We start from the raw sequence: 11421 nt of genomic DNA, 5'->3' as shown, positions 1-11421 counted from the left end.
TTTAAGCTCCTTCCTTGCCTGTCTGTAATCCTGTAGAGCTGAGCTTGACCCTAGCTTCCTCCACCTTATGTAAGCTACCTTTTTCCTTTTGACGAGAAGCTCCACTGCTCTCGTCATCCAAGGTTCCTTTATCTTACCACTTCTTGCCTGTCTCAGAGGGACATATTTATTCATCACTCACAACAACTGTTCCTTAAACAATCTCCACATGTCTATAGTGCCTTTACCATGGAACAATTGCTCCCAATCCATGCTTCCTATAGTCAATAACAAAAGAAACTAAATTTAGCAAACAAAGCTATTTTTGCGCAGTGTAAGATGGAAAGGTTTAAAAACTGGGACTGCAGGATGTGGTGAAAGGCCTTGTGAAACCATTTCAACCATATAACACAAGCTCCTTGGGTATTGGTGTGGTCGGAATATCATAAAATCAGTACTTTCCTATCCCAAGCCACCAAACAGAAATCCCAGGCTCTCTGCTTTAAAGACCATGTTCACATAACCAAAGATAGCTTTGCCAATGACTCGAATTCTGTAACTTGGCATCAACGTTTACTCACCCAATCACAATACAGGAAATGGCAGTGCCAATAAAAGCATAGGTTAGAATTGACCCCAAATTCCTGAAGAACTGTCTCTGTTAAATAAAAAGACAAAAGATGACAGATAACATATTGCTTCAGAACGCATGCAAATAGCATCATTCTCAACTGACATTAGGATATCCTGGCAGATAATAAATACGTTCCAGAATTATACACCAGATAAAAGATACATTCAGAGGCTGAGTTAGTAGCTACTGAAAACTATTTGTATCCCTCATCTAAAACAGGCATTCTAACCCTCATGTTCAAATCTCTCTGCCGCTCCTTGTGACAATGCTGTCACTTTAAAAAAGGTTATTTTGTTCTTGTTCCCCCCACCCCCGCCGAGAGGTTGTAAAGGCAGAAGTGACAACATGTCCAGTTTAACAATAGAAGGGGAGTGGCCAGTTCTCCCAGTTCAGGTTTTATCTGATTTGTTTGAGCTGTAGCAGTCACAGGATGTCAGAGTCCAGGGGAGTTGCAAGCTTCAGAAAAGAACTGACTTGCTTCTGAAATATGGATGCTGTTCCCTCTTAGCCTGTAAGAATCTGTGTTTGAATTTACCTTTTTGCCAAGGGGTGTGTTCATGGGATGTTACTGGATTGGAACGGTTAATTAGTAATAGTTGCTGTATCGGGTCGGTTACGTTTCCCAATAGTTGTTATTCTAAATTCCGAGTTTAGAAGTGTGATGCTGGAAAAGCACAGCAGGCCAGGCAGCGCCCAAGGAGCAGGCTTATGTCTGAAACATCAACTCTCCTGCTCCTCGGATGCTGCCTGACCTGCTGTGCTTTTCCAGCGTGTTACAAAGCTGTTTCTTTAACAAGGTTACGTTGTCCTTGTTTTTTTCCCCAAGAGAGGTCGTAAAAGACACAGATTCTGAAAAATCTGGGGGTGAAGGGTTTCAGGGCCAGTTTGATTAAAGCTAACAGATACTCCCTCAGACAGAAGGCTTTCAAGTTAAAAAAAAACACTTGTACAATGAAAGGGGAGTGGCCAGTTCTCCCAGCTCAGCTTTTCTCTGGTTTGGTTTGGTCTGGCCATTCACTGAAAGTGGTCAGGCAGCTGTAAAAACTGCTGGACCCAAAGAAGTAGATCCATGCTGACCCTTCCTCTCTTTGACACCTCTCCTATAAGACGGTGTGTTTGATTTTACCTTTTGTGCCAAGTGGTGTTTATGGGGATTGTTGCATGTATTCAGAACAGCACCATTAAATGGGGATAATCGGTTGGGTTTTTGGAAAGATTAAGTTATTCTGTATTTTTCTCCCTTTTTGTTTGTGCTTCATTTGGGAATTTTGTAAATAAATTCTGTTCTGTTTCAAACTAAGTGGCTTGACCAGCTGCATCGGTCCTGGAAGATCCACCTTACACCTGCTTAAAACAACTGGCAAAGTTAGGGTCTCAGCCACTTTCTTGAAATGTTTTGAGGGGCTCTGGTCTGGTCCATAACAAGTGTTACACTTTGTGACTCTGACTCTCCAGCATCTGCAGTCCTCACTTTCTTCTTATTCTTAAATTTTGTTTTCTTTTGTTCGTGTTTCAACTAGAGAGTTTTTAAATAAATTGCTTTGCTTAAAGCAGAGTGGTTTGACCGGCTGCATCACACCTGGAGCGTCCACTTCACATCTGCGTTCAAAATCTAAAAAAGCTAGGGTCTAGGCTACCACCTCAACATATTTTGTGGGGGTTTGGACTGGTCCATAGCACTCCTATAATCTCAAGTCTCACAACCTGCGAAGATTTTGCAATCCATTAATTCCTGATATGTAAACATCCCCAATTTTAATTGCTCCACTCTTTATGACCAGGGTCTTTCAGAGGGATTTGTCCCTTCGGAAGTTGGAATCGGGAGGGAAAGATGTGTCCAGTGGTGACATAAAGTAGCAGATCTGGCTGAAGATGATCCATCGAATGTGGATACTGATGCTTATGAAGGCAGTGACAAAGGAAACTTCTCTAGTTCTTCAGAGTAAATGGATTGAAGGACATGGGAGACAGTCAGAACAGGGAATTGATGTCAATGATCTAAGATGGAGCAGGATTGAAAAGCCTGGTCCTAGTTTCTATGGAGACAACCAGAACTGAAATACTCTACTTGCCAATGTTTTCAGCACAGTACAGGCCGTCCGACCCTCGATGTTGTGCCGACCCTCTATCCTACTCTAAGATCAGTCTAACCTGCAGACCTTCATTGTACTATCATCCACGTGCCTATCCAAGAGTTGCTTAAATATCCCTTATGTATCTGACTCTACTACCACTGCAGCAGTGCATTCCACTCACCCACCACTCACTGTGTAAAGAACCTACCTCTGACATCGCACCTAAACCTTCCTCCAATCACCTTAAAATTACACCCCCTCAGGATAGACATTTCTGCGCTAGGAAAAGGTCTCTGTCCGTCCACTTTATCTATGCCTCTCAACATCTCGTACACCTCTATCAAGTTGCCTCTCACCCTTTTTTGCTCCAATGAGAAAAGCCCAGTTCGTTCAATCTTTCTTCAGAAGACATGCCGTCTAGTCCAGGCAGCATCCTGGTACATCTCCTCTGCAGCTCTCTGAAGCTTCCACAGTTTTCCTATACTGAGGTGACCAGAACTGAACACAATATTCCAAGTGTCGTCTAACCGGGGTTTTACAGAGCTGCAGTATAACCTTGTGGCCCTTAAACTCAATCCCCCGGTTAATGAAGCCGACACCCCATACATGTTCTTAACAACCCTATCAATCTGGGTGGCAACTTTGAGGGATCTATGGACAGGGACCCCTAAAACAAATGTAGCTAGACAGTAGAAAGCCATCATCTCCCACTTTCTAAGTTACTAAATTCCCTCATTCCCTTCATTAAATCATATCCTTCATCAGCTTCAGGACAAAGAGGTGGAACTATACTCAGATTTAGACTCCCTACAGTGCGGAAACAGGCCCTTCGGCCCAACAAGCCCACACCGACCCTCCAAAGAGTAACTCACCCCACTCTGATTAATGCACCTAACAACTATAGACAATTTAGCATGGCCAATTCACCTGACCTGCACATCTTTGGAATGTGGGAGGAAACCGGAGCACCCGGAGGAAACCCACACAGACACGGGGAGAATGTGCAAACAGTCGCCTGAGGCTGGAATAGAACCTGGGACCCTGGCGCTGAGAGGCAGCAGTGCTAACCACTGAGCCACCGTGCCACGTAATGCTGTTCAAATTCCAACTATCTGCTTAATGAATGCCACAGAAACAAGCCAGAGATAAAAAGCAACAATGTGGGTGGCACGGTGGCACAGTGGTTAGCACTGCTGCCTCACAGCGCCAGAGACCCGGGTTCAATTCCCACCTCAGGCAACTGACTGTGTGGAGTTTGCACATTCTCCCTGTGTCTGCGTGGGTTTCCTCCGGGTGCTCCGGTTTCCTCCCACAGTCCAAAGATGTGCAGGTCAGGTGAACTGGCCATGCTAAATTGCCCGTAGTGTTAGGTAAGGGGTAAATGTAGGAGTATGGGTGGGTTACGCTTCGGCGGGTCGGTGTGGACTTGTTGGGCCGAACGGCTTGTTTCCACACTGTAATGTAATCTAATCTAATCTAATGTGGGTGGGGGAGTGGTATGGTGGCAATGCCACCGGCCTAGTAACCCAGAAGCCCAGATGAACCCTCTGATGGAAATGGGTTCAAATCCTACCAAGGTCACTGGCAGAGATTAAACGTAACTAATAAAATCTGGAGTGAAAAGCTAGTCTTAGTAATGGTGACTATGAACTATCATTAAAATTTTTAAAAATGCATGAGATTCACTAATGAACTACAGTCATAGAAAAAGGCCCTTTGGCCCATCGAGTCAAAAACAACCACCGAAATACTCTAATTCCATTTCCCAGCATGTGGCCTATATCCTTGTCTTGGCATCGCAAGTGTGCATTTAAAAACTTCTGAAATATTATGTGGATTTCTGCCTCAAACATACTTAAAGATACTAAGTTCCAGATTCCCACCACCCTCAGTGATGAAAAAAGGCTTGCTCTTATTCCGTCTATTACTCCTGCATTTTACACTAATCTATGCCATTGATATCCTGGCAATTGTCATTAAATGTTTCCCACTGGTTGAAGATTCTAGAATTAGGAGTATAGTCTAAAAATTAGGGCCTGAACATTGAGGAGAGACAGGAGAAAGCATTTCTACATACAAACAGTAGTGGAGGCTTGGAACTCTCCGTTCCATTTCTCTTCATAACTGGAACTCTGAATGGTGCTGGAAAAGCACAGCCGGTCAGGCAGCATCCGAGGAGCAGGAGAGCCGACGTTCCAGGCATAGGCTCTTCAGTAAGGAATGCTTGATCAACATTCCTGATGAAGAGCTTATGCTCGAAACGTTGACTCTCCTGCTCCTCAGATGCTGCCTGACCGGCTGTGCTTTTCCAGTATCGCACTGTTTGACAGTGCTAATGTGAGTTTGGACAAACCATTTAATAATGTAGACCTGTCCTCACCAGATACACACGGTTTACAGCATTATTCAGGCACAGGGACCCCAGCAACCGACATTCCTCTCCTGGACCGGGAGGAAGGTGTCCAGTTAGAGACTCAGGCCCGGCCAATTCAACACCAATTGTAATCAAGATTCCAACTTTCCTCAATGTGTACATTGAGAGTCATTTCCAACTGAGGAAATGGGCAGAACTAAACAGCAGTATTGAAGCAAGGTTTATAAACACACATCGACGCAAAAGGACATAGGCTGAAAACGTAAACTTTTAATTGCCATGATGTGGAGGAGCCAGTGTTGGACTGGGGTGGACAAAGTTAAAAGTCACACGACACCAGGTTATGGTCCAACAGGTTTATTTAAAAGTACAAGCTTTCTGAGCACTGCTCCTTAGTCAGGTAGCTAGTGGGAGAGGATCATAGGACACAGATGGCAGTCACAGTAAAAATCACTTTAGCAAAATGTTGAAGTGTCCTTAGAGTGTAAAGTTCTCACCTTTTTCAGGCTGTATCCAGCGTAGAATATTATCGGAGGTAAGAGGACATTGAAGAAAATTTCCGAATCAAACGTGACCTGGAAATAAGAGATGACATCAAATATGTCACTGTGACTTTCCAAATGGCTGCGCTGAAACTTGACATTTTCATGTTACACATAACGCAGGAAATCGAAATTTGAATGGCAATTGGGTTATTTATCCTCAAGTAGTTTCTACATACTTCAGTGTGCTGTTCTGTGCAGCATTGGCACCTGCCAGGAGTCAGACCCCATCAGGTTTTGTAGCAGCAATCTAGCAGCAATGGAAGGTTATGATCGGTGTAAAATCTAAAACCAGCCAGATTAATATCAGATATGTAATAAATTACATTCTAAAATATTTTTTGTTGCCAGGTATATTTATAACTGTGAATCAAAACCCCTGCTATTTACTGTTAATATTTCGTGATTTAAAATTCATGTAGTTTAAACATAATAAAGAAACTTTCTTGAAAAAGGGTGGCACAATAATTCGATGCCCACCTTGGGCAACTGTGTGAAGTTTGCACATTCTCGCCATGTCTACGCAGGGATCCTCCAGGTGCTCCAGTTTCCTCCCACAATCCAAAGATGTGCAGTTAGGGTGGATTGGCCATACTAAATTGCTCATAATGTCCAGTGATGTGCAAGCTAGGTGGGTTAGCTGTGGGAAATGCAGGGTTACAGGTTGCTCTTCAGATGGTCAGTGCAGACTTCAAGGGCTAATGGTCTTTTTTTTGTCCCCATTCATCCAAGGGATGAGGGTTTCATGGTCATCATGAGACCCTTAATTCCAGATTTTTATTGAATTCGAACTCCACCATCAATGATGGCAGGATTCAAAACCAGGTCCCCAGAACATAGAATCCCAACAGGATCACAGGTTCCCTAGTTGTGGAAAAAAAAAATCATTCAGCACATTGAGTCAGCACCAACCCTCTGAAGAACTTCCCCCCTCTATCTTGTAACCCTACATTTCCCATGGCTAACCCACTAGACCTGCACATCCCCAGACACTATGAACATGGCAACAACCAAAGAATATGGGAGTTTGCACATTCTCCCCGTGTCTGCGTGGGTTTCCTCTGGATGCTCTGGTTTCCTCCCACAATCCAAAGATGTGCAGGTTGGGGGACTGGCCATACTAAATTGCCCATAGTGTTTTGGAATGTGTAGGTTAACTACATAGCCATGAGACATACAGGGTTACAGTGATAGGGTGGGTCCAGATGGGATGCTCTTCGGATGGTTGTTAACAACTTTACGGGCCGAATGGCCCACTTCCACATTGCAGGGATTCCACAATTCTATCACCAACAGCATTATACAGAGACCCGAGAACAAGAATTGACCATCTTATATTTCTGTTGGATATTGTTTATTGAACGAAAGCGTAAACATTGCAGGCTTGAGTTCAGGGTTGGCTGATTTTTGGGATGAGAACATTCCGCCTGAGGTGAAAGATAGAGCGCAGCGCACAGAGAGAATGTGCATGTGTGGGGACAGATAACAATTGCTTTGTCAAATCAGCTCTGCAAAGTAATTGGCTGTGGCCACTTGGCCAAGAATACTCCTCAAGGCATATCAGTGATTGTTGCTTGAATGAGAACATTTGTTTGAGCTCCACAAATTGAATTGAACGGAGTGTTTAGAAAATAATTTGCAGCCTTCAGCTGGAACTGACCCATTTCCTGCACTTCAGCCCTCACCCCTCGCTTCCCTCCTACAACAGTAACAGGGTTTCACTTGTCCTTACCTACCATCCCACTAGCTCTATCCCCACCTATCATTTACACTCCTTACCTCCTCCCCCACCATGCCTTCTGCATATAAACCAACAGTTTCCTAGTTACCATCAGTTCTGAGGAAGGGTCACTCGATCCAAAATGTTAACTCTGATTTCTCTACACAGAAGCTGCCAAACCTGCTCGGCTTTTCCAGCAACTTCTGTTTTTGTTTGATTTACAACATCCGCCGTTCTTTCCATTTTTAAATTTCATTTTCTTCTTATTGTATCTCATCATGGCACTGAATGTAGCGACTAGGCACTTTTGTCTGTATCCTCAAGATGTACGTGGCAATGAATAAACCAGCATCATCATTTTGCTCCGATGTCTCGTGGTGTTTGAGGCAGCAAGACAACATGAAGGTCTGCTCATGTCAATGCGCACACATTGATCTACACAAGCTCTGCTGCATTTTTACTCAGCAACCGTTGCTCTTCTGCGGGCCATCATGTCTCAGGGAGACAGTGCAGTACGCAAGGCCGCAGCCTCACTCCACCAGCACCTGCAGCACAGAGGGAGGTGGCTCCCACACCAGGGAGATATTGGCCAGCACTACCCTCTGGCACAGGGACTCCCACCGCAGTGCCGACAGACTCCGTGATGGCATCAGGCTGCAGCTGGGAGAAACAATACCCACAAGGAATTCCATGGGGAGGGCTGTTGGAGAACTGACACCTGCTCAGTGCCAAGCTGAAGCTGACTGCAACCAACTGAACAAGTTCCAGCGACCAGGCAGCCGTCAGGTTTTAAACAAAACACTCTATCAAGTTTCTTAGTAAAAAAAATGATGAACTTATCAAAAATAAAAAAAAACTTATTCAATTAAAATGGAATGATTGATAAAAATACAGCTGGTCCATGGAAATATGAATCTGGAATAAAGTCTCTAATGACAACCATGATTGTTGAAAAACCCCATCTGGTTCAGTAAAGTCCTTTAGGGAAGGAAACTGCCATCCTTACCTGGTCTGGCCTATGTGAGACTCCAGACCCACAACAACGTGGTTGATTCGTAACAGCCCTCTGGGTAATTAGGGATGGGCAATAAATAGGGGAAGGTGATGGGCCTAGTCATATCATCATTGGACTGTTAATCCAGAGACCCAGGAACTGTCCTGGATTGAATCCTGCCAATGCAGATGGTGGAAGTTGAATTCAATAAATATCTGCAATGAAGAGTCTAATGATGACCAGGGTTAGTTCTGAGAATGCTGTGTTTTGGAAAAGGACAGAGCAGGATTCTGGAACAGTGACCTAAATATATCATTGCTTTTAAAAAAAAAAAAGCCTGCAGTGTTAATGGATAAAACGTTCCTGCTTTCAAGGTGGGCCGACTGAACAGAACAAAATCATAAAAATCCAGAGCAGGTGGTCATTCAGGCTGCGAGAGCTGCTTCACCATTTGATACATTCATGGCTCATTTCATCTTGGCTTCAAGTCACTTTCCCACCTGCTGCCCATAACCCTTCAACCCATTACTCATTAAAGATCTGTCTCTCTCTTCCTTGAATGTCCCAGTATCCACTGCACTCTGAGGGAGTGAACTCCACAGGTTCACCATCCTTTGAGAGAAACAATTGGTCCACATCTCTGTTTTAAACCTGCCACCCCCTTTGTCTGAAAACTAAGGCTGCTTGTTCTAAGGAGTCATGATTCAGAGATGCCGGTGTTGAACTGGGGTGTACAAAGTTAAAAATCACACAACACCAGGTTATAGTCCAACAGGTTTAATTGGAAGCACACTAGCTTTCGGAGCGACGCTCCTTCATCAGGTGATTGTGGAGGGCTCGATCATGTTATGACCCTTCGGTCCAACACGTCCATGCCGACCAGATATCCCAACCCAATCTAGTCCCACCCTCCAGCACCCAGTCCATATCCCTCCAAACGCTTCCTATTCATATACCCATCCAGATGCCTTTTAAATGTTGCAATTGTACCAGCCTCCATCACTTCCTCTGGCAGCTCAATCCATACATTTACCACCCTGTGTGTGAAAAAATTGCCCCTTCGGTCCCTTTTATCTTTTTCCCCTCTCACCCTAAACCTATGCCCACTAGTTCTGGGCTCCCCCACCCCAGGGAAAAGACATCTAGCTTTTAGACTCCTGTCCCATTGGCATTGCCATGTGTGCTGCGCATTGTGCCTGCACCCACAAAATGCCATCTTTTGAGAAAGTATTCTTAACACAAAGTGCTTTGTTTCGAACTTATGGCCCCAGAAATAGAACACATTGGTTGTTAACACAGTGTTCTGTCAAAACAAACAAACAGAAACCTAAATCATGGGGCACAGAGTGTGCCCGGTTTAACACAAAATACAGGGAGAGCTGAGAATAATCCAAAGATCCTAAACATTGAAACACACTATGTCTCTGCATTCCGGTCTGTCCAAAACTCTCAGAGCCCTATAGCATGACAAGCATTTTCCGACTGTATGAATTACAATGCTATGACAGTGCAGTGTGAAGCTTTGACTTTAGGAGAAGGTCCCTTCACACACAGACAGAGACAGACAGACGTCAGCACAGAAGCGGGATTTTTCTCTGCACTGAATGAGCTTCAGACACACACTGCCCTCTTCAGTGGTGAAATAGTTAGAAAAAACTTCCATTTACAGGAACAGACACTGTGTAAAGTATCAGTGTCTCCAATCTCCAAGTCTATCTGTGAATTGATCAGTTTCTAGGGGATACTGTTGGTCATTAGCAGACTACCCAACCGCATGTCCCTATGTCCTATTTTCCAACAATAACCCATTTCCTCCAACCTTTCTGTAGAAGTATTTTTTTTTGTTTGAAGTATTTTTATTGTGCATTTGGAAACCGCGTTTGGAAAGTTGTAATCACCACCGTAGTTTCGAGAAAGCTGAAAACTGGGTAGGGCAGGGTACTTTGACTTCAATCAAGAATGCTAAATTGCAATGTTTTGTTTGGAATGGAGTAGGTACTACAGTTTTATTGCACAACACATCCATTTCCTTTTGATTGTTAAGAATTTTTGAGCTGTGAATTAGCCCATCTCCTCTCTTGTTCATATCCCGATAGCCCATTTATTTTGGAAGAGCTCGGATATTACAGGAATTGGAGGGTTTGAGCAATAGGGAGAGGCTAAATAGGCTGGGGACGTTTTCCCTGGAGCTTCGGAGGCTAAGGGGTGAGTTAGAAGTTTATAACATCATGAGGATCATAGAGTGAATAGAAGAGGTTTTTTTCCTTGGAGTGAGGAAGCCCAAAACTAGAGGGCATAGGTTTAGGGTGAGAGGGGAAAGATTTAAAAAGGGACCTGAGGGGCAACATTTTCACACAGAGGGTGTTACGAAGGGGTGAGTTAGAAGTTTATAACATCATGAGGATCATAGAGTGAATAGAAGAGGTTTTTTTCCTTGGAGTGAGGAAGCCAAAAACTAGAGAGCATAGGTTTAGGGTGAGAGGGGAAAGATTTAAAAAGGGACCCGAGGGGCAACATTTTCACACAGAGGGTGTTACGTGTATGGAATGAGCTGCCAAGGGAGTAGTGGAGGCTGGTACAATTGCAACATTTAAAAGGCATCTGGATGGGTTTATGAATAGGAAGGGTTTAGAGGGATATGGGCCAAGTGCTGGCAAACGGGACTGGATTAATGTAGGATATTTGGTCAGCCTGGACAAGTTGGACCAAAGGGTCTGTTTCCGTTCTGTACAGCTCTATGACTTGAACCTCAAGTTTGTGTGTGCCGATTTCCAATCCACAACCCCTTCACCACACCTTTTCAAACTCGCTAGCAGTTTCAGTCCTCACGTTATTCACTCAATCCTTATGCTATTAGAATTCACTTTAACTGAAAGCATACCTGCTCCTGAGCTGCTCAGGCTCACAGGTCAATTCAGAAGGCTTTTAAAAAAATAATGTTCTTGCTTTCTGTCATTGTTACATGTAAACCACATCTTAGCGGAATGGGATTCCTTAACTAGTGTCACTATTCCTTAACCAGTGTCACTATTCCTTAACCAGCGTCACTATTTCTGCTACGACCGATTTATTCACGTAAAGCAACACTTTTAAACTGTGGGAG

At 44.0% G+C, this 11421-nt stretch overlaps 1 protein-coding gene across 1 annotated transcript in view; it reads right to left on the bottom strand.

Annotated features, from left to right (window-relative positions):
* LOC122555670 (sodium/hydrogen exchanger 9-like) overlaps window positions 1-11421 on the bottom strand; it is a 451890-nt gene that overhangs the window by 381468 nt on the left and 59001 nt on the right. Inside the window, exons 3-4 of the mRNA XM_043701665.1 lie at window positions 5560-5637; window positions 561-637 (exon numbers count right to left, since the gene is read on the bottom strand). Of these exons, the coding sequence (XP_043557600.1) occupies window positions 561-637; window positions 5560-5637 (155 nt within the window). The remainder of the gene's footprint in view (window positions 1-560; window positions 638-5559; window positions 5638-11421) is intronic.

This window comes from Chiloscyllium plagiosum, chromosome 13, assembly GCF_004010195.1.
Source record: "Chiloscyllium plagiosum isolate BGI_BamShark_2017 chromosome 13, ASM401019v2, whole genome shotgun sequence".
NCBI lineage: Eukaryota > Metazoa > Chordata > Chondrichthyes > Orectolobiformes > Hemiscylliidae > Chiloscyllium > Chiloscyllium plagiosum.
The sequence above is the reverse complement of the archived record's forward strand: the minus strand, read 5'-3'. Positions and strand labels throughout refer to the sequence as shown.